A 27,793-nucleotide genomic window follows, 5' to 3' on the forward strand; every position below is an offset into this window, starting at 1 on the left:
TCAGAATGGCCATCCTCAAAAAGTTCACAAACAAGTGATGGAGAGGGGGTGGAGAGAAGGGACCCTTCTTGCACTGTTGGTGGGAATGTAAATCAGTACACCCACTACAAAGAACAATACGGAGGTTCCTCAAAAAACTACGGGCATATACCAGAGAAGAACATGGCCTGGAAAGATATATGCACCCCAGTGTTCACCCCAATGCATGCTTATTGCAGCCCTGTTTACAACAGCCAAGGCATGGAAACAAACTAAACGTCCACCAACAGAGCAGTGGATAAAGAAGATGTGGCACGTAAATGCAAAGGACTATTACTCAGTCATTACAGAGAATGGAATAATGCCGTCTGCAGCAGCATGGACGGACCCGGAGACTGTCATACTGACTGAAGTAAGTCAGACAGGGAAGGAGAAATATCATATGACATCCCTTACATGTGGAATCTAAAAAGAAATGGTACGAATGAACTTACAAAACAGAAAGAGACTCACAGATTTAGAAAACAAACTCATGGTTGCCAGGGGGAAGGGATAGTTAAGGACTTTGGGAAGGTCATGTACACACTGCTATGTTTAAAATGGATAACCAACAAAAACCTATTTTATAGCAAGCACAAGGAACTCTGCTCAGTGTCACATGCCAGCCTGGATGGGAGCAGCGTTTGACAGAGAATGGATACATGGATATATATGGCTGAGTCCCTTCGCTGTTCTTCTGAAGCTATCACAACATTGTTAATCGACTACACCCCAATAGTATTGAAAAAATACAATTTAAAAAAGTTTTATCCCATCAAAAAATGATGAAAATAAAAAATAAGACGTATTCATTCAGTCAATGAATTTTTATTGAGTACCTACTATGTAGCAAGCTCCCTTCTAGGTTTGTGGACTATAAGAGTCTGGTGGGAGACGAGAGGTTGGGGTAGACAGCAGCAGCCAGTGCATAGAAACAATAAATACAATAGCCAAGTAAATTCCATAAGGAAGGCTTCTCGGGTGGCTCAGTGGTAAAAATCTGTCTGCCAATGCAGGTTCAGTCCCTGATCCAGGAAGATCCCACATGTCTCGGAGCAACTAAGCCCAAGCACCACAGCTACCGAGCCTGTGCTCTAGAGCCCGTACTCCCCAGTAATAGAAGCTACTGCAATGAGAAGCTCGTGTACTGCAACTAGAGAATAACCCCCACTCGCCACAATTAGAGAAAAGCCCTGGAAGCAATCAAAAACAAATAAAATTATCTTTAAAATCCCATAGGGAGTTAGAAGATGATGAACACTGTGAGAAAAGAAAGCAGGACACAGGGGATCAGAAGCACAGGTTTAAATAAGGCAGCCAGAGACCTCATGAGAAGGTAATGCCAAAATCTGGAGCCAGGCAGAACTGGAGGAGGGATCGAAAAAACAAAACAAAACTGCACAGCAACTGGCAGCTGCCTGAAACATGCCCCGAGATCCCCGGTCCATGCCTTTGCCTGCACCAGCTGGTGAGTTCCAGATGGGATGAAACAGACTTGCTCTCAAAGAGTATTTACAGGATGTGTGAACTAGATTGTCCCGAATGGACAGCTTCTTTTTCACTTCTTCCTAGCGAACCCCCACTCATCCTCGAACACCCAGATTTACATGGGCAGAGTTGATTGCTCTCTCTTTTCAGCTATGCCCATTTATACAAACTTTGCACCCCATACAAAGTTCTTTAAAGCCCCCAAATGCACTGTGGGCTTCCCTGGTGGCTCAGTGGTAAAGAATCCACCTGCCAATGCGGAGACTCAGGTTCAATCCCTGGGCCAGAAAGATCCCATGGAGGAAATAGCAACTTACTTCAGTATACGTACCTGGAGGATTCAGTGGATAGAGGAGCCTGGTGGGCTACAGTCCATGGGGTAGCAAAAGAGTGGACATGACTGAGGGCTCGCTCTCTTTCTCTCTCTCTTTCACACACACACACACACACAACACACACACACACACAGAACTTGTAAAGGTGTTGAAGTCTCTGAGAAATAATAGCTCAGAACGTGGGTTTGAATCCGGGGTCCACCTCTGATCCAATACCTTAAACTCCTTCAAAGATCACCTGCCAGATAGATCCAGAAGCCCAGGTCCTGCCTCGGTTAAGTCACTCAGTCATGTCTGACTCTTTGTGACCCCATGGACTGCAACATGCCAGGCCTCCCTGTCTATCACCAACTCCCAGAGTTTACTCAAACTCATGTCCATTGAGTTGGTGATGCCATCCAACCATCTCATCCTCTGTCGTCCCCTTCTCTTCCCACCTTCAATCTTTCCCAGCATCAAGGTCTTTTCAGATGAGTCAGCTCTTCACATCAGGTGTCCAAATTATTGGAGTTTCAGCTTCAATATCAGTCCTTCCAATGAATATTCAGGGCTGATTTCCTTTACAATGGACTGGATGGATCTCCTTGCAGTCTAAGGGACTCTCAAGAGTCTTCTCCAACACCACAGTTCAAAAGAATCAGTTCTTCCACACTCAGCTTTTTTTATAATTCAACTCTCATACCCATACATGACTACTGGAAAAACCATAGTCTTGACTAGATGGACCTTTGTTGGCAAAGTAATGTCTCTGTTTTTTAATATGCTGTCTAGCTTGGAAATAACTTTTCTTCCAAGGAGTAAATGTCTTTTAATTTCATGGCTGCAGTCACTATCTGCAGTAATTTGGGAGCCCCCCAAAATAAAATCTGTCACTGTTTCAGTGAAACAGTGTACCAAGGCCACAGAAGAGGAGCCTAGAATGAAGGTCATACCTGGAACTGACTGAGCCCCTTTGTAACCATTGCCAAAAGCCCCCCTGATTACTCCTTGGAAGGAAAGTTATGACCAACCTAGATAGCATATTAAAAAACAGAGACATTACTTTGCCAACAAAGGTCCGTCTAGTCAAGGCTATGGTTTTTCCAGTGGTCATGTATGGATGTGAGAGTTGGACTGTGAAGAAAGCTGAGCATCAAAGAATTGATGCTTTTGAACTGTGGTGTTGGAGAAGACTCTTGAGAGTCCCTTGGACTGCAAAGAGATCCAATCAGTCCATTCTAAGGGAGATCAGTCTTGGGTGTTCATTGGAAGGACTAATGCTAAAGCTGAAACTCCAATAGTTTGGCCACCTCATGAGAAGAGTTGACTCATTGGAAAAGACCCTGATGCTGGGAGGAATTGGGGGCAGGAGGAGAAGGAGATAACACAGGATGAGATGCCTGGGTGGCATCACCAACTCGATGGACATGAGTCTGAGTGAATTCCGGGAGTTGGTGATGGACAGGGAGGCCTGGCGTGCCGTGATTCATGGGGTCGCAAAGAGTCGGACATGACTGAGCGACTGAACTGAACTAAACTGATCAGAACCAGCAAGCTTCCTGACCCCCTATTAGGCAAAAATGCCCAGCCCAGTACCTACCCTATAGCACCCTACAATTGGGTGTGCGTGCTCTTGTCATGTCCAACTCTTTGGAGCTCCATGAACTAGAGCCTTCCAGGCTCCTCTGTCCATGGGATTCTCCAGGTAAGAGTACTGCAGTGGGTTGCCATTTCCAGGGGATCTTCCTGACCCAGAGATAGAGCCCACATCTCCTGTGTCTCCTGCATTGGCAGACAGAGTCTTTAACACTGAGCCACCTGGGAAGTCCCACCCTAATCAATCATCTAATGTCACCCTTCTAGCAGGAATTTTCTTTGCCTTGAGGCTATAAAAATTGGCCACTAGCCCACAAAAAGCACAGCCCGCTGAGCCAGCCCGCTGTTCTAACAGTGCCTTATAAGTGCTCCCTTGCCTGCTGCATCTGCAGAACCTTCATTATCTCTGCTCCCTGCCCTTATTAAACTCACTCCCTTCTGAAATGCTCTGTGTCTGGAAATTCCTTTCCAACCTGTGCTCAATCTGCCACGACAATGCCAACCTGCTCCTTCTTGCCTCCTAGCCTTTGTTCAGTTTCCAGGACATGCTCAGCAGTTTCCCACCTCCAGGCTTTTGCCCATGGGGGTTCCTCTGCCTGTAGTGCTGGTTTCCCCTCTCCCCATCTGAGGCTTGGCTGAACCACCTCTTCCTCAGAGAGACCATCTCTGACCACCACCCCCCCAACAACCTTCCAAATTGGCTTCTTCCATTATTACTTTGAGAGCACTGACCCTAATTAGAGATCCCAGTGTGATGATCTATAAGAAATGGGATATTTTCTGCAATATCAGTAAACAAGGATGTCACAGTCATCAGTTACTGCAGCCCTCCAATGTGAGCAGGTGGACTCCAAGGGAGGGAGTCAGGAGGGACTCAGGAGGAGAAGAATACCTGCTGTCTATCGACTGTTGCCACTCCCGATGGTGAGCCCCAAAGAAAGAAAGCTCAGTTTGTTTGTTTGTTTGTTTTTTACTTTACAATATTGTATTGGTTTTGCCATACTTCCGGGCCCCAGATGGCTGAGGAACATACTGAAGGAATGATTTCAATGAGCCCAGACTCTTGCATCTTCCTGTACACAGAAAAGCACTAACTTCCTTAACTTGGAATATCTGGTTTTAATTATCAATAATCTTTTGATGTTCAGACTACTTGGTCCCTCTTGCAAAACTTCTATATAACCTGGCTCCTCCCCCATTTCCTTAGGGCAGTTCTCTCAGGGTCATATGAGATGCAATCTTCCAGGCTTCCAGTTGTGTTTTATTCAGCGGGAATTTGAAAAATTCCCGCCAAATAAAACATAACTCTCATCTTTGACCAACTAATGTGAAGAGCTGACTCATTTGGAAAAGACCCTGATGCTGGGAAAGACTGAAGGCAAAAGGAGAAGCAGGCAGCAGAAGATGAGATGGTTAGATAGTGTCACTGTGTTGCTAATCCTGTTCAGGATGCCAGTTATCTCACTGTTCACGCTGTGTGCACTGTTCACTGACCCAGGGTAGGCAAGGCGCAAGCTAAGAGGCTGGAAGGAGACTCGAGGAGCCATAGGAACTGCAGACATGTTTACTCAGTCCTGGCTGGCTCAGCAGCCGTAACACAGCCTCTCTCTTGGCTGATGCTGCAGCTGTAGCAGCAGCCACATTTGTGTAGCAATAACATAGCCATGCTGCTGCTGCTGCTAAGTCGCTTCAGTCGTGTCCGACTCTGTGCGACCCCATAGACGGCAGCCCACCAGGCTCCCCCGTCCCTGGGATTCTCCAGGCAAGAACACTGGAGTGGGTTGCCATTGCCTTCTCCAATGCATGAAAGTGAAAAGTGAAAGTGAAGTCGCTCAGTTGTGTCTGACCCTTAGTGACCTCATGAACTGTAGCCTACCAGGCTCCTCTGTCCATGGGATTTTCCAGGCAAGAGTGCTGGAGTGGGGTGCCATTGCCTTCTCCAAACATAGCTATGACATAACCTCAAATAACACAACCGTGATGCCACTCCAGTGTAGCCCCAGTGTTGTAGCAGCCAGGGCTTTCCTGGTGAAGCTCTTACAGGTGTGTGGCACAAAGCAGGTCGTGACCAAGTGAATACCTCGTGAGGTACATGCGCAGTGCTATAAGTGATCTCAGCTGTTACACAGTCATTGTTTACAAAACATAAGGCAAAACCGAGAGGCTGTGGGGTGAGAGAGCCTGACCATACCATCTTGCCTAATTTGCTCTTCCCCTACAATCACTGATTCAATGCACACGAATTTGAACAAACTCTGGGAGATAGTGGAGAACAGAGGAACCCGGCGTGCTGCAGTCAGTGGGGTCACAGAGTCAGACACGACATAGTGACTGAACAAAAATAACTCAACTTTTAGGTTCTGAATTACTTTAAAGTCGACATCTGTATGATGTCTACCCTCCCAGCTAGACCAGAAGCCCCATGAGAGCTGAGTCCATGTGGGCTTTTGCTCATTGCTTTGCCCCTCTACCCAGCACGGCACAGGGCCCATCATAGGCAGTGAAGCCCTAAGTGTTGAATGAATGAACAGACACATTGAGGAAATTATCCAGTCACAGTTTCTTCTGTAAAATGAATATGATAAAATGTCTCCCTTCAAATAACATTTAACACTAATGAAGAGCCAACGGTGTGTCAGGATTTTACATACCCTTACACCTTTAAACCCTCACAACAGCCTTCTGGGGTGGATGCTGCTATTATTATTATTTTTTAAATATTTATTTGGCTGTACTGGGTCTTAGCTGTAGCACATGGGATCTTCGATCTTTGTTGCAGCATGCAGGATCTTTAGTTGCAGCATGTGGGATCTAGTTCCCTGACTAGAGATGGAACCTGGGCCCCCAGCATTGGAAGCATGGAGTCTCAACCACTGGATCACCAAGGAAGTTCTAAAGCTGTTATTATCATCCCCAGTTTCCAGATGAGGAAACTGAAGATCTAATATGTCAGATAACCTGCTCTCCTTTACCTGGTTAGAATTAAACCCAGGCAGTGTCTCCAGCAGGCTCAGTTAAACTCAGGGAAGCTCAGCTCTTTTGAGGGAGGGTTGGGGAGGACTCCTGGAGCTGATGATCTTTCACTGCTGCTATAGCCCCGGTGCCCCAGGACCTTGTAGCTCAGTGGTCAGGCCTGATAACTGATGAGTGCTGTGATCGGGGATCACTCAGGGCCAAAGCTGTCTCCAAGTCTGAGCAGCCTCCCTAGAACCAAGATACTCTGGCTGAGGAAGATACTCATGTCTAATGATTGGAAGGGAAATTAAAATGGAGGAAGTCTTCAGAAGCAGGAGAGCAGGCCTCTGACCTCCTTCTCACCTGCCCAAACACTGTCTGGATTCCGCACCTGCCTGCAAGCATAGCAAGTCAAGTGACACTTTAGATATCACAAAAAAGGGAATGGAACTTGGAATTCTTGAGTCCCTGGAAGTCTGGCCAACCCCCCGGGGTCTAAGCAAATCCTATAACTGACAAGGTGAAACAAGTAGCATTGTAAAAAGGTTAAAGTAGAACCAGAGCTGCATTTTTTGCATGCAAAACTGATGATGATATCAGCTTGTGGCCTGGGATTATAAGCAGGAGCCCCCAGAAACTGCAATTTGAAATCTCACCCACGGGTGGATGCACCACCAGGGCCCCTTTCCCAATTTGGACTCCAAATTGCTGTTAAAGAGGGACCTCACAGCGTTGTTCAAGTCCGGATGTAGGCCGGCCCAGTTTGGTGATATATATGCTGTTACTTTTCTCTGTTGTTTCTTTTCTTTTAATGCCTGTATGTTGAAATTAAGTAAAATAATCCATGAAACATTGAAATTGTTTATGTGTAATAAGTGGTTTCTCTTGTTAACGAATCCTTCAAACCTAAATAAAAGTGAAACTTTCAGCAAGACAATGATGTGGCCGGAGACCTTTGATGAGAAATGAACCAGCTGTGCTCTTGACCACTTCTCACCTGCCACAACCTTTCTGATCTTACTTGGGGGTTTAGCCTAGACCCTTGCGGTTCACCCTAGACCCTTAGGGTTCACTGGTAAATTTTGCTTCCCATCAGCCTGCTCTCCTTCCCAGAGGTTGGGTTAGTTGTGGCCCTGAGGGAAGCTGGCTTGAGAACAGATCTGTTGCACTGAATGGGCTAAGTGGAAATATGGAACAGGTCAGGGTCCTTAGTGATGCTGCTGAGCTGATGAACTAACCAGCTCCAGAGCTACCTCACCTCGGGATTCAGGGTTATTTTTTTCCTTTTTCAAAGCTCTATGTTCAGTATGTGTTTCTTGCACCCAAGATCATCCTAACAAATACAGAAAGAGTATGTAACAAAAAGCAGAGAGAGGAAAGGAGGCTTTTCCAGAGTCTTGTTTCAAAATGAAGCACAAGCTGGAATCAAGATTGCTGGGAGAAATATCAGTCACCTCAGATATGCAAATGATACCACCCTTATGGCAGAAAGTGAAGAGGAACTAAAGAGCCTCTTGATGAAAGTGAGAGAGGAGAGTGAAAAAGTTGGTTTAAAGCTCAACATTCAGAAAACTCAGATCACGGCATCTGGTCCCATCACTTCATGGCAAATAGATGGGGAAACAGTGGAAACAGTGTCAGACTTTATTTGGGGGGGCCCCAAAATCACTTCAGATGGTGACTGCACCCATGAAATAAAAAGACGCTTACTCCTTGGAAGAAAAGTTATGACCAACCTAGACAGTTTATTAAAAAGCAGAGACATTACTTTGCCAACAAAGGTCCATCTAATCAAGGCTATGGTTTTCCCAGTAGTCTTGTATGCATCTGAGAGTTGGACTATAAAGAAAGCTGAGGGCTGAAGAATTGATGCTTTTGAAGTGTGGTGTTGGAGAAGACTCTTGAGAGTCCCTTGGACTGCAAGGAGATCCAACCAGTCCATCCCAAAGGAGATCAGTCCTGGGTGTTCATTGGAGGGACTGATGTTGAAGCTGAAACTCCAATACTTTGGCCACCTGATGCAAAGAACTGACTCATTTGAAAAGATCCTGATGCTGGGAAAAACTGAAGGCAAGAGGAGAAGGGGACGACAGAGGACGAGATGGTTGGATAGCATCACTGACTCGATGGACATGAGTTTGAGTAAACTCTGGGAGTTGGTGATAGACAGAGAGGCCTGGTGGGTCACAAAGAGTCGGACATGACTGAGCAACTTAACTGATATTGATGGTTCAAAATAAGAAGGAAAGAGCCTGTGTTCCCAGTTAAGAGCTTTGGGAGAAGATACTCTAACTGGACACACAGTCCCCTCTATTGCAATGCCCAAGATGCCCTGGGGTGGCGGGGAGAGGCAGGCCGAGGGGAGGCAAGGGGTGTCAAGGTTGAGGCTCCTGGTGAACCTGGATCCTGGCCCCTCTTTCCCAGCTGAGCCTGGTGGCGAGGGCTACAGGGAAGACTTCCAGCAGGTCTGGGGCATCTGAGACTCAGAGGAGCCATTCCCCTCTCACTGAGCAGAACCCTGGGGAGGTGGCTGAGACACCAGGGAAGAAACGGTCAGATGGTGCATCTAGCCAGATAGGGCTAGCTAGGCTCAGACCTCTGAGGGATACAGAATTTGTGAGATAAGCATGCATGCAGAGAGGACCTGGCTGTCCCAAGAGTAATGAGGACACAGGAGGCTTTGCAGCAACAGGTGTGGTTTAGCAGGTGTGGGGGTGAGAGTGGTACTGACACACTTAATAGATGTCCTGTGGGTGTGCCCTTCCAGGTGACCTTCCCGCTGCCAGGATGCGGCTCTCAATGCAGCTCCCTAGGAAGTGTGGTAAGAGAAGAACCCCAGCTGGCCAAAATCACATTTCTTCAACTTCAGCAGAATGGAAATTAAGCTTAGTCGTGAAGAAACGAAGCAAGATCTATTCTGTGTACATCTGAGTTCGTGGCATCAATTCACTGCCCACAGTGGTGAAGAGCAGCCAGCCAGAGGAAGGTCAGCCACCACCGACCGCCCACCCGCCCTGCTGCTGCCCTACAGTGGGGCGCCTGTTTCCTCCATCGTGCCTCCACCCCAATTACTACTTCCTCCCGCCCACGCCACTGCCTGCAGGCGACCTCACACCTTATGCTGACTCGGTGCTGCAGCACTGAGCCTGGTTCCTGGCCTCCCCAGCCTGCTGTCCTTCTGGGTCCACAGACCAGCTGCTCCCAGCCACGCTGGCTTAGCTCCGTGCACTCTTGACTCATGTCATGGAAATCCTTCTCCTTCCTTTTTGGCTCCCGCAGCTGCCCGCTGGCAGCAGCTCTCCCCAGTTTGGCCCCACCCATAATGTTCTTGACATCTGTCTCTGGTCTTGCTGAGTTTCTGCCTACGTTTTTCCCTGCCTCCAGACGCACACGTGGCAGCATGAGGCTACTGGGACAGGCCCTCAGCGCTGGCAGGAGGGGAGGGAGCAGGGAGTTGCATGATTTTATTCCCTGGCCCAGGACTTCGGTTCTTGCTTCCCGCAGCTCCTCTTGCCTTTTGCTAGGTAAAAATCATTCATCTAACAAACATTCTCCACTTTTCAAGGACCCACATGGCTGCCACTGCTAACACACAAACACTATCACATCTGGTCCTCACTCAGGATGGGAAGGGGATGGCCCCCAGGGTGGGGTGACAGGCATTTCACCAGCTCCCTGGGATCACTGGGACTACGCATTGCTGATGCCCTGGAGATGTCACCACAGACCTGTCAGCAGGCTGGGAGGGCCTCCACTTTTCCAGGGCCCTTGCCCAATCCCCACCAAAACCTTACCTGTTGGGAGACTCTCCATAACAAAGATGGAGTGGCTTTTAACCACCACTGGTGATAATATGCCTCCAAGTCAAGAACTGGGATCCCACGGGAACAAGTGGCCCAGACAGACCAGAGGCCACCTCTGAAGCACAGATGGACACGTTTGCAATGACTCTGATGACGCAATGGAGGGCTGCTGGTCTCGGAGCTTTGAACTCATGTGGCCTGGAAATGTCTGTGACCTTTGGCTTCTGTTTGCAAAGGACAAATTTCAGTCCTGCAGGTACTTGGCAAGCAATGACAAAAGCTTTTCTGTCTCAGTAATCAGCAAACCACTTCCCAGGTAGTTCAGAGGTAAAGAAACTGCCTGCCAAGAAGAGACAAGGGTTTGATCCCTGGGTCTAGAAGATCCCCTGGATAAGGAAATGGCAACCCACTCCAGTATTCTTGCCTGGGAAATTCCATGGCCAGAGGAGCTTGGTGAGCTACAGTCCATGAGATCACAGAATCAGACACAACTTAGCAACTAAGCAACAACAATCAACAAACCAGGTCCTCATGATGTCCATGACGGGAGGCTCCTGCCTGGCACTGGGGGTGACCTTTACCACCAGGGTTGAAGTGGGGTTGCTGGTGAGGCTGATGCTGCTTCAACAGAGCATTAGCTAAAAGGATGGAGTGGGGGAACTTCCCTGGTTGTCCAGTGGTTAAGATTCTGTGCTTCCAGTTCAGGGGGCATGTGTTCAATTCCTGGTTGGAGAACTAAAATCCCATAGGCCATGGGGCATGACCGAAAAATAAAAAAGAGCAAGTAGTGGCCTTGTTCCCCTGAGCAGCTCTGTTAGGACCTTTTGTGTGAGAACTGTGAGAACTTCAGCTGTGGTGGGAAACCTCCTTAAGAGGCCAGATGGGCTCCAAGAAAGCAAAGGTTTGTGTCTCCCTCCGCCTGGGTGGCCACAGGCTCAGGTGAATCCTGGGAATCCTGGCACAGTTATAGTGGGCTTGTCTTTATAGCATCCTCTTCCACGTGGTACCGAGAGAACCACTGAACACAGCAATAGGCACGCGGGCAGCACAGGACACTGCCATCAAGCCAATAAGGGGAGTCAACACAGACGGCTTTAAGTGTCTTTGTGTGAGTGGCTGCTGTGCTAACTCAGAAGTCAGAACCCACAAAGACCGCCCTCTGTACGATGTGAAGCACTTTCCTCCTGAGAATATCCAGTGATTCTGCAGTAAACATTACACAGAGAATGTGAGACCAAAGTCCCAAGTGAGGATCTGTGGTTTGTTCTGCACGTCCAAGGGCCTCACTAGAACATAAACTCCATGGGTGTTCTCCACTGGGAGGTGATGGATTGTGCTTCCCTCCACTGAAGCCTCCAAGCTTAATGGGGTACCCAGCCCATAGTAGGTGCTCAATAGTTGTGGCTCCAAGGATGAACTTTGCTCTCACTAGGCAACCTTTCTTCTAATCCTTATGGCCACCTCCATAAGAGGGACAATCAGCATTCCCATTTTACCAGACAAGGAAACTGAGGCTCAGAGACATGGGGACTTTCCCAAGGCCACAGCCAGGGAGTGGCACAGCAGACTCAACTGGGTCCACTGCCTCCAAGGCTCACAGGCTGGGCAAGTGACCGGGGGCACTGGCTTCTCTATGGCTGGGAGCACGTGTAGCAGATCCCTGGACTGCCTTGGTCCCTCTGGAGCCCTGAACCTGGGCGTAGCAGAATGGAACGCACTGGCCTCCCAAAGTGGGCAAACAAAACAGAGCAGAAACAACCAACCTGAGTTGCCAAGAAAACATAAAACCTTTAATCACACTGGTCAAGCAGGGCAGGGGTGAAGTCAGGTTGGGGAGGTTGGGGCTGCTGCACGGGACTGGCCTTCACGGCACCGGGTCAGGCCCTGCTGCCACGCCCCAGCCATGTGGCCATGGCTCCCTTTGCTAGGAGTAAGCACCAGAGACCAGCACCAGGGTCACCTCTGCCCCCAAGTCTGCACAAGCACCAATGGGTCTCCCTCCAGGAAGAGAGTCTGGCCACCTGGGGCTGGGGAAGGGGAAGGCTGGGGGCCTCCAGGCTGACCCACCCTGGGAGGAGGGAAAGGGCAGAAGCCCTGATGTCCCTCGATTGGCCTCAGCCTCTCCCAGTGCCTCCCTCAGCATCATGGCTCAGAGGAGCGTCCCCGGACTGACCTGGAACATGACTGGCTTCAGTTCCCCAGACCTGCTGAGGGGTCCAAAGCCCAGTGACCTCCTTCCTGGCTCATTGCCGGGAGTGGCATTTGTAACTGCAGCAGCAGCCAGAGGCAGCTCTGCTGGGCAGCAGGGCCTCAGCACCTTAACAGAGTGTGGAGGGCCAGGGGCATGGGCTGGTGAGGGGCGCCAAGGAGGTCAGAGCACCTGGAGACAGACATCAGTGTCTGACAGTGGCTGGGAGCCTGGGAGGACGGAGGCCCAAGCAGCGTTGGCAGAGAGGGCTGTGCACGGCCCTGACAGCACCAGGGAGCAGGGCAGGGAGGGCACGCCCTGAGGGTGGGGTGGGGTGGGTAGGAGCCCTCCCAGCTGTGTAGGCAGTTTGTCTGGGCTTCCTTCTTCAGGGGATGCCTTACCCCAAAATGCCTCCAAACCCCTGAGTCCTCTCCTGATAGCACCTGTCCCTGACCAAGGTTTGTTTTAAAGATGGGCATGGGGCAGAGAAGAAAGGGCAGGCAGAGGGTACCCATTTCACCTTGGTATCCTAGCCTGTCAGCCTTGGGGAGTGGTGGGTAATGAAGGGCCACAGTGCCTGAACACCCAGAACACAGATGTACATGACCAGAGCCCCAAGAAGTTCTCTGGGGCTGTTTTCAGGATCCTCTGTGTCTCCCCTCCCCGGCTGGACTGGGTGCTCACCGAAAGCAGGGCCTGTGTCTGCTTCGCCTCAGCCTTCCCAGAGCCGGGCACAGAGAGGGTGCTCAGTGAATGTTCAGCGACTGAATAAACGCACTATGGGTGTGCATGTGGGGGGCAGACAGGAGTTCAGAGAGAAGGAAGAGGTTGCAAGAGACAAGAGGAGGAAGTATCCTAGAAGGATGAAATTTAAGGATGTTGGGAAGATTCCAGAATGTTTGGAAGATTTCAAAATGTTTGGAAAGTACCAAAATGTTGTGAAAGCTGTAGGACCTGGTTACAGATTTCACAGTGTACAGTGGGGTCCCAGAGATCAGCAGTACCGGCATCACTCAGGAATGTACTAGAAATGCTGAATCCTGGGCCCACTCCACACCTGCTGAATCAGACTCTGCATTTCAGCACAATGCCTCAGTGATTTGTATCACATTCAAGTTTGAAAATGGCTGGTCTACAAGGTTGGGAAAGTTCTAGAAGATGTAGGTTAGGAGATTTCTTAAAATGTTCAAGAGGAGAGAGGCAGGAACAGACTAGGAGGGGTGATGGAGGGGAAAAAAGGAGGAGGAAGGCTGCCCAGAATGCCAGGTCAGGGGCCCATTTTACAGATGGGCAAACTGGGGCCCCCACAGGAGACAGACCTGCCCACAGCCACCCCAGGGCAGAGCTGCCCCAGGGGAGGCACTAATCGTCCTCGGGCTTGATGAGGTGGCCGCTGAAGGTAATGTAGGTGTCTATGTCATCGCTGTAGACGGCATTCTCACGCTCACGCTTGAAGAGCCGTGCCCAGACGCGGTCGCCTGGCGCCAGGGCCAACATCACGCTCTGGCTCTGCATGATGCTGCGGTCGCTGGGCTGCGCATACAGGATGACGGCTGCCTTGTCATTGTGCACCACGTGCACGTAGGTCTCCTTGAAGTTCCAGCTGTGCACATTAAGGCTGAAGAAGTAGAGGCCGCGCAGAGGGGCAACGAAGTGGCCGGCAGCCAGGTCGAAGTGCCCGTCGGGGTTCACGAAGACCGTGTCGAAGAGCAGTGGCTGGAAACCCTCGCTGCTGTGCAGGGCTGTCTTGCGGCCCACGGAGAAGGCCGAGAAGCGCGTCTGGCATGGACTGCCAGGGCTGCCCGCCTGCCCCTTGGCACCTTTGATGCCCTGGGGGCCACGGTCCCCCCGGGGACCCTCCCTGCCCAGCTTCCCAGGTGAGCCCAGCAGGCCTCGGTCCCCTTTGTCACCTGTGGGGACAAGAAGAGGAAAAGTCAGGGCAGGTGCCCAGGGCTGCTTCTAAGCATCTGCAGAAGGCTCTACCCTGGCCAAGAGAAGGTAGGCCAGAGGAACCACCATTTACTGAGCACCTACAGCATGCCAGGCATCACTGCCCCAAACGACCCTTTAAAGGAGACACCATGTCCACCGCCATTCATAGTGAGGTGAAGGGACTCGCCTGGGTGGCATGGCATGGCTTAGGAGCAGGGCAGCATGCATGCAAGTTAAGTTGCTTCAGTCGTGTCCAACTCTTTGTGACCTCATGGACTGTAGCCCACCAGGTTCCTTTCTCCATAGGGTTTGCCAGGCAATAATCCTGGAGTGGGTTGCCATTCTCTTTGTCAGGGGACCTTCCCGACCCAGAGATCAAACCCGCATCTCCTGCAGGTGGATATTTTACCACTGAACCACCAGGGAAGTGCCACTGTGCATGCTGTCGCTTCAGTCATGTCCGACTCTTTGTGACCCTATGAACTTATAACCTGCCAGGCTCCTCTGTCCATGGGACTTTCCAGGCAAGAATACTGAAGTGGGTTGCCATTTCTTCCTCCAGGGGATCTTCCTGACCCAGGGATCGAACCCAGGTCTCCTACATTGGTAGGCAGATTCTTTTCCACTGAGACACCTGGGAAGCAGTGCTTCATGAAGAAACAGATCCCAAATATTTAACTACTGCCTGTCACAGTGCCAGTAATCACCCTCAGTCACATCCCTTTGAATGAAATGGACAGCCCTGTGTTCTTCTGGGTCCCCCTCTGACCACAGCGATGTTGCTAGGAAGAGGGGAAGAAAGGGCAGAAGAGAGGACACAGGCCCTCGGAGGAGAAGCCTGGAGAGAGGCAAGGAGGAGGGGGTCAAGATCTCTGCAGAGGTCTTCCTCACCAGCCCTGTTGGTGAAGTAACTACCTCATCACATGCCCTGCACTTTACAGTTTGCAGAGCACTTTCTTCGTCCCAGTCCCGAGGGATGGTAGTCATAGTTTATACATGACGCAGTGAGCCCAGGAAGGAAGAGACCCTGCTGCCCCACACAGCAAGGAAGCTGAAGAGCTGCGGCTGGGACCCAGGGAAGGAGAAAGGTGCCTTCCGCCACAGCAGACGCCCACCCACCTAACAGGCAGCTGGAGAGGTGGCCCAGGAGAGGTGCATGGGATTTTATGGAGGACAGTGATGGGGAAGTACTGTCGACAGCCAGGTACCTCGTTAACCTCACACAGAGGGCTCTGCTGGCCTTGGGGAAGCGGTGATGTGTGAATTGGTGAGAAAAGCGGGGTGAGGAAGAGAGGGTCTCAGATCCGTGGAGTGGAGTGCTCCTCTGCATTCCTCCTCATAAATCCTAGCTCTGCCTCTGACAGTGGTGTGACCCCAGAAGATCTCCTCCTCTCTCGGAGGCTCAGTTTTCCCCATCTGCAAAGTGGGAGGATTAAGTATACTGCCCTCATGGGGTTGTGAGCAAAGACGGAGGTAGCAGCCCCCAACAGCAGAAGTAGCTCTCTTGGGGTCTGGTCTTAGAGGACAGGGAGTCAGCTCTCACTTGAATGGCTCAGGTGGTCCCCACAGCTCTCCCCATTTCTGCCTTGTCTCCCACCATCTAGTCTCCAGGAGAAATCAGAGGGATCCATTTGGAACCTAAGCCGGGTCAGGCCCCTTGTCTGCTCAGCCCCGCCCCCCATCTTGCTCCCTATCTCACTCAGAGAAGAAACCCACATTTTGTTTCTAACCTCAGCTCCTCCGCTTGTTCCCTGCTCCTTAAACATACCAGGCCCATTATTCACTCTGTGAATAGAGTGAGCTGCTATTCACTCTGCCTGGAATGCTCTTCCCCAGGTATCTACATGGCTTCTTCCCCACCTTCTCAGTGAGACCTCCCCTGACCCCCCCTGTTCAACATGTGCCCTGCGCCCCACGCCTGCACTCCCAGTGCTTTTTCCACCTCAGCACTTCCTTAGCATTTATCACCATCCATCTTTTTAACTTGGGTGATGTGTTTATTGCTCATTGTGTGCCTTCCTCACTAGAACAGAAGCTCCACAGACATGGCATCTCTGTCTGGTTTATACACACTCCCTCCCAGAATTCAGAATGATCCTGGCACATGGTGGGTACCCAGTATAATGTGTGAATGAAAGAAAGGGTCTGAGACAGTTTTCTGTCCTGGTTTCTCCTGCTCCTCTCACCTCACCTCCCCCAGGCCCAGGGAGAGACCTTCCCACACGCCCTCCTTGACGCCAACCAGGCCAGTCCAGCCCGAGTCCTGTGTGGGTCCTCACCCTTCAGGATGGTGATGTTAATGTAGGGCCTGACCTCAGGCAGCACATATGGGAGGGCAGACGGAGAGGCTGAGGACACATGCGCAGCATCAGCAAGGACCGTGGGGTCTTCAGAGTCACAGCACCGTCGACAGTGCCCAGGGGAACTAGAGGCCACAGTTTCCCCAGAAGTGGGCTCCTCGGTGGGGAGTCCAGACACCGAGAGAGGGAGCAGGAGCGCTGCCCAGAGGAGGCCCAGGGCAGCCGTCCCCATGGCGACCTGGAGCAGGAAGAAAGGACAGGAGTATAGTTACCTGAAGCTCTACACTCTGCTGATGCCCAGAGTGGATGTTGCCACCTGCAGCATGGGTGTTCCTGAGGTACCCCAGGGAGGGAGCACTGGTGCCCCATTTAACAGACAAGAAGACTGAGGCCTAAACAGGAAGACAAGTTCTCCAAGTTCACAAAGAGACCTGTGGTAGTGCAGGGCCTGGAGTCTGAGTCTCCAGTCCCTGGGGGTTTCTGCCACACGTGGGCCCACGAAGGAGGACCCCTTCTGAAGATGAAGGTCCTGGGAGGTCTCTGCTGGGGTGGGTGAGGACGATGCCCTGCTGCCCATGTGACATAGCCCATGAGACTGTAAAATGCTTTTCCCGCACTCCCAATCTCCCTCAGCCTTGTTTTCCTGTCACTGACTCCACAGTCAATGGAATACAAGTTGGAAGAAAGAGCCCCTTGGGACAGACTAATTAGAAAGAAGCAAACTAAAGAAGTCCCAGCAGCCATGCAACACTGAAGGTGTGTAGCTGGTGTCAGCCCACCTCCTTGCTCAGCATCTTTGTGCAGTCAACAGCTTACACAACTCAACCTCACCTAACCCTATAGGGAGGGAGCAGGAGAGAGTAAAATTCATTGGAAGGTGGTTGTGTCAACTATCTTAGACACATCAATCATCTTAGACACGTCAATCATCTTAGACCTGCCAATCAGCTGCCAGGGTGGTAATTTGGAATTAAAGAACAGAACCCAGGAGTTCTGGAAAATTTAAAAGGAACAAGGAAGTCCAAGGATTTGTGAGAATCTGTCTTTGGCCTTGGCCAAGAAGGGATCCAGAGTTCCAGAAGAGGGGCAGAAGGTAGCCCGGACAGCAGTGACTGGAGACGAGCCAGGCTGGTGGGCAGGAAGCCAGGCAAAGAGCTTCTGAGGTGGTGGCAGTCTTTAGGGGCTGGCACACGTTATCGCAGGATCAGAAACTCGCTTTTTGAAACCAGACTGGTTTTTACACTTCTGGCGTTTCTTTGTTTATTTCCTTTTTTGATCTCCTGTAACATTTAGTACAATTCAAAAATATTTTTCTGTGGTTAATATGGGTTGAGAGGTAAAATTATTATTATTTTTTTTAAATGCCCTTCTATCCTAACCTGAGCACTGAAGTAAGAGTTGGGTTTTAAAGGGGCAGGAGCACTCCCTGCACCAGCCCCCTCCCCTCCCCACTCCCCAGAGCTGGGTCTAGCAGTGGGCAGCAGCCTCCAGAGTGGTCACCCTCTCCTGGAGGTGACCTTGTTCCCCACTCCCCACCCCCACCCTGAGCTGGTTTCCTGGTTCTGTTCAATAAGGCAGGTCAGATCTTCAGGGAACAGCACCCACTCTGGCCAAGATTATCACCCTTACCTTCTATTTGTAAATTATAATACACAGCCCATCAGTTTTGAGAAGAGCAGAACCCCCTCTTTCCTGGCCACAGATGTGAGCCTTTAGAATCAGACCTGGATTCCAGAATGGTTTGCAAGCTGTTGTGACCTAAGGCTAGTGGCTTAACCTCTCTGGGCTTCGTGCTCCTTAACATTTTACAAGGAGGAGACACCACCTCCCCACCAGCTTATTTGGGAGGATTTAAAAGCAGGAAAGTCACCTGTCTGGTAAAACACTCTTAATTAAACTTTTGTTCCTTTCTCTGCTGCCCAACATGACCTCTCCCCTAGTCCTGCATGGGACAGGAAGAGTAGAACTGTTCCCAGAGAACTGGCATAGGCTGGGGACATTTCTGTTGGGCCAGACAGCTGGGAGTCAAAATATCTGTGACACAGAACTGTGACCTGGGGCGGGGGGAGGGGGACACAGGAAGCAGGAAGCAAAGCAGCCTTTAACAAAAGTAATAACCACAGCTGTGGTCACTGGCTGTCCCTGGGGGAGAGTGTCATGCAGGCATCAAGTGGAGGGACCATGCCATGGGGGTGATTCAGGGGTCCCTGCTGCCTCCACTATGGAGCTGGGGCCTCTTCGGGGTCGAGGGAGAGTCAAGCCCTGCTGGAGCAGATTCAGTCCCCGTCCAGGCAGGAGTGGGCACAAGCCAGGAGAATCGGTGGAGGGCAGCCCTTCCCCAGCACCTCAGTCAGAGGAAGGGATGGGGAGGAGAGAGCCTAGAGGGGCTGGCCGGGGCCAGAGGGAGACAGCAGGGCCCCGAGATATGTCCAGGAAGAGAGGAGGAAGGAGAGGCATTCCAGGCTCTGACCCCAACCCCCTTGGCCCTGCTGGAGGAAGCTGCAGGACCTCCCATCACTCACTCAGTGTCCGACAGCCTCGTACCGTAGTTCATGGACCCCGGGCCTCCCGGCAGCCTCTGTTTCCTTGATCCATGTTTGCGATGATGGTAATAACTTGTTGCTGGCCCAGACCCCCAGGTCTGGCAGGCTGGCCCAGGAGGGAGGAGGGATGGAGCCAGCGAGGAGGGAGGGAGAGAGGGCGGAGGGAGCAGGCTGGCTTCCCACTGGCCCTCCTCCCTGCTCCCTCCCCTCCAGCCTCTAGGTTCTGCGGAGATGAAGGGAGCTGGTGGATTCCCTTTGCTTAACTCTTTGGTAGTCCTAGAGGGTCTTGTTTAATTCAGAGACCCTATACATTTCCAGCAGGAAGGGGTCTGAGGTTCCTGATGTGCAGGCTGGGAAATCAAGCCCCGGAAGGGGTAAGGGCAGGAGCCCCCTAAGTTGCTCAGAATGGGGAAGGTTCCAGCCTAAGCTGAAGGGCTCCTTAGTCCTGAGTCACTAAGGCAGGAGGCATACAGAGGGCATGGGCACCAGCCCAGCTGCCGCAGGTTCAAATCCTGGCTCAGGCACCCAATGGCCAGTCCTTTCCCCTCTCAGGCCCTGGTTTTCTGTAGAACTCCAGTCCCCAGCCTCATCCTCCGTGCCAGTCACAAGGGGAGGCTCAGTAAGTATTTGCTGAGTGATGGTCACATCTCCTCGGGGATCAGCTAAGGGTGGCGACCAGGTCAGTAGCTCCACCTCCAACAGACACCGAAGTCCTACTCTGCCTGGAAATTTTGTCATGGGTATCCATTTTCCTGGTCTTCTTCCAGCCTCATCCTCCATGCCAGTCACAAGGGGAGGCTTAGTAAGTATTTGCTGAGTGATGGTCGCATCTCCTCGGGGATCACCTAAGGGTGGCGACCAGGTCAGTAGCTCCACCTCCAACAGACACCGAAGTCCTACTCTGCCTGGAAATTTTGTCACAGGTATCCACTCTCCTGGTCTTCTAGAGCCATGGAAATAACTCTCAAGTTCGCAGGAGGGCAGTCTGTACGGAAGACCCCAGGGCCCCAGGAAGGGTCTTGCCTCTGCTTCCTTCTGGTTAGGCTGCAGGAGGCTTTGCAAAGGCTGCAGTCCTGGGTCCCGGGGCTGAGACCCCTGTACAAAGACTCTCTCACAGGTCTCTCGCCCTCCAGTCCCCTCTACATGTGTTGAGTACTTACTGCCCATGCCAGCCTTCATCTTCAGAGGGGCTTTTGTCACCCAACAGGTATTGACATCCGTTATTTCTACTCTTCTTACCCCAGCCTTGGGAAAAGGAGCTAGTGGCGGAGCTGATGTGACTCACCAAGGGTCACACAGTTAGTGAAGCGGAACCACAACCCTACAGAATGGAAGGAGTTCCCACGATGACCCAACTGGGTATGGTTGTGTGCAAAGGCTGCAGTTCAGGGTCTGTCCCCTGGGCAGAGAGAGGTGGTGACATTGTGCCTCTCAGGTGGCACAAGAGTGCAGTGACCTAAGGGGGGTTTATTGAAGTCTGGGGCTCTGGGGGTTAACCCTCAGGCTCCTCTCACAGCTGGGCAAAGTGTGAAGGAGGGAACAGTCCTGGCTGTGTGTTGCTGACCATCTCTTGTCTCTGAGCTTCTGTTTTTCTATTACTTCGGGGGGATAATCACACAGCAGAATATGCAGGCCTGGAAGGACCCTTAGGGGTGATCTAATCCAATCCTTTATTCTGTCCAGCGGGGACACTGTGACTCAGGGACGGCAAGTCTTCGGCTCAAGGTCACACATCAGACTGGAGTCTAAGTTGGGATGGGAGCCGGACTCTCCCAACTCCTAGCGTTGTGCCGCTTCCCTCTCGCAAGCCCACCTGGAGCGCGCCCCACCCAGGCCTATTCGGGGTCCAAAGCAGCCCAAAGGAACACAGATAGAGCGCTGTGGACCCTGGGAAGGCTATCAGGTCCGCACTGGCTGTGCCCTCTATGTGGCCCTGCCCCAGGCAGCATTCCCAGGGCACTGAGCCAGGGCTGCAGAGGGAGGGAAGTAAGGGGAGCCGCCCTTTCCTCCCTCCCCTGCTGCTGCCACCAGAGGGAAAAGGGCTGAATCAGCAGCTCTGGAGGCTGACACGGCTCCTGGCTGTCTCTCAGAGATCTGGCTTAGAAAGCCTAGCATCTGAGGACAAAGGGATGGGGGGGTGTGGACAGGCAGGGTGGGGACACAGGATTGCTTTGGTCCAGGGCCCATTGTGTGCTCCTGCCACGCTCAACAGGCCCGCTGCAGAGAAGGAGCCTCAACTCAAAGGTTTGGAAAATAACATTCTTGTTCAGTTGCTAGTTGTGTCCGACTCTCTGTGATCCCATGGACGGCAACATGCCAGGCTTCCCTGTTCTTCACTGTCTCCCAGGGTTTGCTCAAATTCATGTCCATCAAGTCAGTGATGCTATCTAACCATCTCATCCTCTGCCACCCTCTTGTTTTGCCTCCAATCTTCCCCAACATCAAGGTCTTCTCCAAAGAGTCAGAAAATAATATTTTTTTAAGGGAAGTGCTACATTAGTTATTAAAAGTGGTACAGAATTCCAAGTGGATGTTAAAGCAATCCTTTGTAGAAAAGAATTGGAAACATCCATATCACGCATTTGATCCATAGCTCAGCTAGTAAAGAATCCGCCTGGAATGCAGGAGACCACAGTTTGATTCCTGGGTCAGGAAGATCCCCTAGAGGAGGGCACGGCAACCCACTCCAATATTCTTGCCTGGAGAATTCCATGGACAGAGAAGCCTGGCGGGCTACAGTCCATGACGTCGCCAAGAGTTGGGCACAACTGAGGGACTAATCACACATTTGAGCCAGTCATATTTTACACACTTTCTCTGGAATGCCATAGGAAGGTGCTAATGTCATTTTGATGACTTAACTTTGCTATATAAATTTAATAAACTAGGTATATATAGGAAAAAGAAAAAAAGAAGGAGCCTCATCTCACTTAACAGGTGAGGAGGCTGAGGTCTGGACAAGAAAACCATTCTCACCAGGTTCTAGGTCCAGCTTCTTTGACTCCCAGCTGTGGTCAATGACCCAGAAAAGGGCCCCTTGTCCCCGCCCCCGGCTCCCAGGCAGCTGGCTGTGATGAGGGGCAGGGCAGACAAGAGGGTTGGACTCTGGAATATTATACACAACTTTAATAATATTCTTCCTCCCGCTGTCTTCCATCATCCGGAAAATTCCCCCATTTGTGCATGAGCCCTTAGTCCCCCCGCCATTCTGCAGCTCTCCACAGCAGCCCAGCTAGCTTGGAGACAAGCCCTGGATCAGACAAGACGGGGTTACATCTCAGCTCCTTCCAGCTCTGTTGACCTTGGCCACGTCCCCCCACCTCTGAGCCTTGGTGTCCCTGGGCCAGAGGGACATGAGGAGACCTAAACCATCTGAGCAGCCTGGCAGGATATTCAATGGGATACATACACTGGCCACCAACCAGTGCTTCTCCCAGTGAATATGGTGAGGATGCCCATTCTCCTCAGGCACACATCTGAGACACAGACTCACTGACTCTCAGAACCAAGCTCCTAGCCACACCCACCTTCCAGCCCAAAGTTTGGACGAAGATATAAAAATAGTGACACTCGGTGCTTGCAACATTTTTTAAAAATAAAATGTGCCCGTCATAAAGTGAGAGAGAACAGAAAACAGGATTCCTGGAGTCAGCTATGCAAGTGGTGTATGGCAAGTCACCGATCTATTAATAACTGTTCGAGGGCAGTCATCAAGAAACGAAACAAAGGAAACCGTGAGCGCCACCCACTGGGGAGTCACGGAGCCGGGCACCTGCCCTACGCCACCCGGCCTTCTGATGTACCCCATCCGTCCCCTTCTTAGGGAGCTGGCAGGGAGTAAGATGGAGGGCCCACTGAGATGCGCCTTTCCCTCACTTCTTCCAACAACGTGGGTAGGGGGTCCAATGGGACCATCGCTCTCCCAAGCTGCTAGCTTACTCTGCTTCCTGGATCTGCAGAGCCCCTCCTTCGACCAGCTGAGTAGTCGAGGGTGAACTTCGCTCTCCGGACTCCATTTCTCCGTCCTGGGCTTTCTCAGCAACCCACGTCTGTCCTACAGGTGTTCATCTGACTTGGGCGAGTTTAATCTCATTTTACAGAAGGGGAAACCGAATCCCCAAGAGGCCTACAGAAAGGAAGAGCCAGCCCCATCCCAGCCCTCCTGGCCCCTAACAAGGACGGCGGTTACACAGCGGGAAACTGAGGCTCAGGGAAGCAGGCGCGCCAACTGGCTCCTCCTCACGGCCGACTAGGGGCAGAGCCAGATGACGGGGCGGGCAAGGTACGCGGGAGGCCACTGCCACCTCCCACTTCTCTCGGCCAAATTAAGGGGCGCGACACCCCCACCCGCAAGCGGGGGGAGCCCCAACAGCCCCCCACCCCCACTTCGGGCTCAAACCCTGGGGAAAACTGCTGCCAGCTGCGGCCACTCTTGGCAACACCCAGGGCTCTGCTAGAACAGACCCCCGCCACAAAGAAACCCGCCGGCGTCTTCGCTCCGGCCACGGCGCCTGTAAGCCAGAAGCCCAACACGAGATGGGTGAAAGCAGCCGCGGCGGCGCCGGGGAGGGGCCTTTGAGAGTTAAGCTCCGGTGGAGCCGAGCAGCACCCAGCAAAGCCGAACTTGGCCGAACGCAGCCGAGTCCAGCCGAGTCCAGCCGAGTCAGGCGGGTCTGGCGGATCAGAGCCGGGTCTGACCGAATGGTGCCGAGTTGAGCCGAGTTCGGCCGAGTGGAGCTGCTGGAGGGAGCCAAGGGGAGAGGGGAAGGTCACTCGGCGCCCCCTGCTGGACACAGAGCCCGGCGCTCGACTCAGCCGAAGCTAACGCGCCGCCGCCTCCCAGTCCTGCGACAGTCGGGGGCTACTGAGCCCGTTTTATGGATGTGGAAGCTGAGGTTCCAAGACGTTTCGAGCCTGGCCCAAAGGCACACAGAGCTAAGAAGTGGTGGCTGTGAGGTTCGAAACAGATTGTATGGCAGAGAGCTCACCTGTCACTGCCACCCACTGCAGTGATCATTGTGTGTTTGCTTTGCTCTCGCAGGAATTGCTGTCATTTATCATGGTCATCCAGGGGGAGGCACCTGCCCTGTCTGATGATCCGGGGTAGACCCACCCTGGAGCACAGAGATAACCCCTGTTCTTACAGGTGGTGAAACCAAGTAGGCTCTGGGCACGCTGACCAAGCACAGCAGGGCCAGCTGTCCCCGTATGCAAATATTGACATGTTTCCCGGTCATTAAAGCAGAGAGCAAGTCGGAGAGGCCCTATACGACTGCAGGCCTCATTTTCTCTTCCTGTTTACAAGATGGCCAGAGGCTAGGAGCTCCTGGCTGTCTGCAGGCTGTGTTCCTGGGCTATGTGAGCCAGGACCTGGGATGTCTGGGACCCTGGAGGAGGCCAAGTGTGGCTCCAAGCACTGTCTTTGAGCTTGTGAAAAAGTGAAGACTGGCCTTGCCCTCCACACACGTGTGTGTGCTCAAATACATCAGTGACGTTCACTCCTGTGTGCAGGCCACCTTAGCCTGCCAGACAGGCCTATGCCAAGGCTGCAAGGCTGGCTGGAGGGTGGCTGGGCTGGGCTTCTAGAACACAACCAATATCACAACAAATGAGTAGTGTCAAAGGAAGGTCAGACTGCATCAATGGAAGCAGGTACCCTCGCTGGCCAGGGGCTCCTGGAGTTTGTCCGGCTTGATGTCGGCCATCCCTTCTTTGCTTCTCTCCTGGACATTTGCCATTCCAAGCAGAGCCGAGCCCACAGGTCAGAAGAGCTGCTTCACACAGTAGCCTGTCTTTGCACTTGTCTCGATGAACATGGTACTGAGTTCTTCGGCGTGCCGCTTGCCCTCTTCAGTGGTCATCTGCCTTCGTTGCCCAGGTCCATCTTGTTGCCCACCAGCAGCATGATGACATCACTGCCCCGCTCTGTCCTGACATCAACAATCCAGAGGCCTGGGCTGCCCTTCATGCTGCTGAGTCTTGCTCAAGGACATGGCCTGTCACCACCAGTGGCTGCCAAGGGGGAGCTGATACCATTGGCCTCCAAGTTCTTTCCACACCCAGCATCACTCCTGCCACACTCACCTTCATTTTTGTAGTTTCTAAAAACTATAGGCGCTGGACTGGGGACTAGGAAAATGGGGTTCTTGGTCTGCCTCTGGTGCTGAGACCATGCGTGAATCATGTGACCATCCCAGGCCTTACTGTCTTCAGGTGTAAAATGGATATGAGAGCTGTTCAATCGTACTGTGAACATCTTTCACGCTTCTTCCCAGAGCACAAGCTCCAGTTCCCTCTTGATGCTTGGCTGGGCTATAACCCCTCCAGCAAGAATACCACCCCCACCCATGGATGGCTTCTCACTTTTGTTAAAGCATTACTCAAGGTTTATTTAATACATAGTACCTACAATGCACTGTGAAACTGAAGTGCTAGTTACTCAGTTGTGTCCAGCTCTTTGCGACCCCACTGACCGTAGCCCACCAGGCTCCTCTGTCCATGGGATTTTTCAGGCAAGAATACTGGAGTGGGTAGCCATTCCCTTCTCCGGGGGATCTTCCCAACCCAGGAATCAAACCTGGGTCTCCCATGTTGCAAGCAGATTCTTTACTGTCTGAGCCACCAGTGAAGCCCTGTACAATGGACTGTACTAGTCACATAATCTTCTTAACATAGATGTCTAGCCTCATCTTCATCTCAGAGAGACGGAAACTGAGGCACTGAAAGGTTAATCAAACAGCTAGTGAATGGATGAGTGGGGATTCAAAACTAGACAGTTCCAGATTGCAGGGGCTTAAGAACCACCCCTTTATCTCTTATGTTCACTGTGACTTCCTTCGCCCCTGAAGACAGACCTTGTATTTCTCTACCTTCTGCTTTTTGCATTTGGCAGCTGTTCTATAAACACTTGTTGAATGAAGACAGGAATGAATGATAATGTCCAAGGTCTTCCAGAGTCCCGGGAGAGGCAGGGATGCTGGCTTTGTTTTGCAGGTGGTAATTGTATTAGTTTGCTAGGACTGCTGGACTGAACTACCACAAACTAGGTGATTTAAACAACCAAAATGTATTTTCTCATAGCTCTGGAGGCTGGAAGTCCAAGACCAAGGTGTCAGGCAAGGCTGCTTCCTTCTGAGGGTTGAGAGGATGGACATGTTCCAGACGTCTCTCCCAGTTTCCGGTGGTTTTCTGGCTGTCTTTGGCACTGACCCTTGGGTGCATCACCCAGCATTTTCCCCATGTGTCTGTGTCCTGATCTTCCCTTTTTTAAGAACACCAGTCATACTGAAAGAGATCCATCTTACTCCAGGGTAATGTCATCTGAACTCCTTAAGACTGGAAGGACCTTATTTCCAAATAAAGTTACATCTGGAGGTACTGAAGGTTAGGGTTTCATATGAATTTGAGGAAGAGGGACACAATTCGATGCACAGTGGAAGTTAACTTCCTAGGAGGTCCTGTCTGACACAACTTCTGTCCCTGAACTGGGCCTTTCTCCCTTTCATTCACTGCCTTTCTCCGACCCCAGGGCCTTAGCACATACTGTCCCCCTGCCAGACACAGTCAGGCTCACCCTCTGCTCTCAGTGCCACCCCCAGCACAGACCCCTCCCCCCAGCTGTGTTCCTCCAGAGCACACTGCACTAGCATTCCCACTGGTTAGTAGTCCGTTTACCTGTGTGGCTGCCTGTGAGAGCCACAAGCATGGGAACCATGTCTATTTCCCTCCGCTGTACTCCCAGTCCAGTGTCAGGGCCTTGCACGCAGGAAAACCTTTGTCAACTTAAGGAACTTTGCCCAAAGAGGTCAAGTGAATGGCCAAGGCCACGTGGTAGGTGTGTGGCAGAGTGGGCCTGCCTCCCGGGTCTCCTGACTTTGGGTCTTATGATGTTTAAGGGATGTGTTTGCCCTCTGGCCTTCCAGTAGACTCACCAGGTCTCACCAGGGCCTGCCAGCCACAGAGGAGCACCCTGGTGTTTTGATGGGACTGTGGCCTTGTACAACTCCCCTCACCTTATACCTGGAGTTCTTGCTGTCTTTAGAGTGCTTTCTTCTGTGTCTGGAGTCCTTTGGAACCCAGGCTGTCCCTTCCGTATGGGACAGTGGCCTCTGTCTCCCCCACTCCTTGGAGGTGAAAAGGGCTGTAGCCCTGGGTCCTTGGCTTCCTTGTCCCAGCCCTGCAGACTCCTTTCTGCTGGTGCTGAGGTTGTTGTATGAAGTCCTAGTCCAAGCCATGGGCTGTTGCCTGACAACTGCCTCTGAGAGACAAGTTTAAGGTAAGGTCTTGGGTCTTGGATGTCTTGAGCAACTTGGACATCTGGAGAGAAGGAATCAGGCAGGGAGGACCATCACCACCCCTTCCTGCCTGCTTGGGCTCACAGCTCCAGAGCCTCCCCTGAACCCATAGCCCCTGTGGTTCCCATAAGCCACAGATTCTAACCCCAGACCCCCATATGACTCTTTCCACCCCCTCGATTCTTCCCACATTTATTCAGTGTCACCACAGTGCACCAAAGAATTGATGCTTTCAAACGTTGGTGTTGGAGAAGAGTCTTGAGAGTCCCTTGGACTGCAAGGAGATCAAACCAGTCAACCCTAAAGGAAATCAACCCTGAATATTCATTGGAAGGAATTACGCTGAAGCTGAAGCTCCAATA

General features: G+C 51.7%; 1 protein-coding gene across 2 annotated transcripts; it reads right to left on the reverse strand.

The window, feature by feature from the left end:
* Window positions 1-11,959: 11,959 nt before the first annotated feature.
* C1QTNF6 (C1q and TNF related 6) lies at window positions 11,960-19,246 on the reverse strand. 2 transcript variants are annotated; one of them, XM_068970717.1, is made up of 3 exons: window positions 19,117-19,246; window positions 16,574-16,832; window positions 11,960-14,272 (listed from the first exon to the last, which is right to left on the reverse strand). In XM_068970717.1, the coding sequence occupies exons 2-3, from the start codon at window positions 16,824-16,826 to the stop codon at window positions 13,725-13,727; spliced, it is 801 nt and encodes a 266-aa protein (XP_068826818.1). In that variant the 5' UTR covers window positions 16,827-16,832; window positions 19,117-19,246; the 3' UTR covers window positions 11,960-13,724. The 2 variants fall into 2 exon arrangements, with proteins under 2 accessions (XP_068826818.1, XP_068826819.1); XM_068970718.1 differs by having other exon boundaries at window positions 19,139-19,190.
* Window positions 19,247-27,793: the final 8,547 nt, after the last annotated feature.

Source organism: Capricornis sumatraensis, chromosome 4 (assembly GCF_032405125.1).
Source record: "Capricornis sumatraensis isolate serow.1 chromosome 4, serow.2, whole genome shotgun sequence".
Lineage (NCBI taxonomy): Eukaryota > Metazoa > Chordata > Mammalia > Artiodactyla > Bovidae > Capricornis > Capricornis sumatraensis.

What these genes read in the sequence shown, in the direction of transcription:
- C1QTNF6 (XM_068970717.1), bottom strand. Translation starts at nt 16,826, where the DNA reads ATGGGGACGGCTGCCCTGGGCCTCCTCTGGGCAGCGCTCCTGCTCCCT. An exon ending in TAACATCACCATCCTGAAGG is followed by an intron (nt 14,273 to 16,573) that starts GTGAGGACCCAC and finishes TTGTCCCCACAG; the next exon opens with GTGACAAAGGGGACCGAGGC.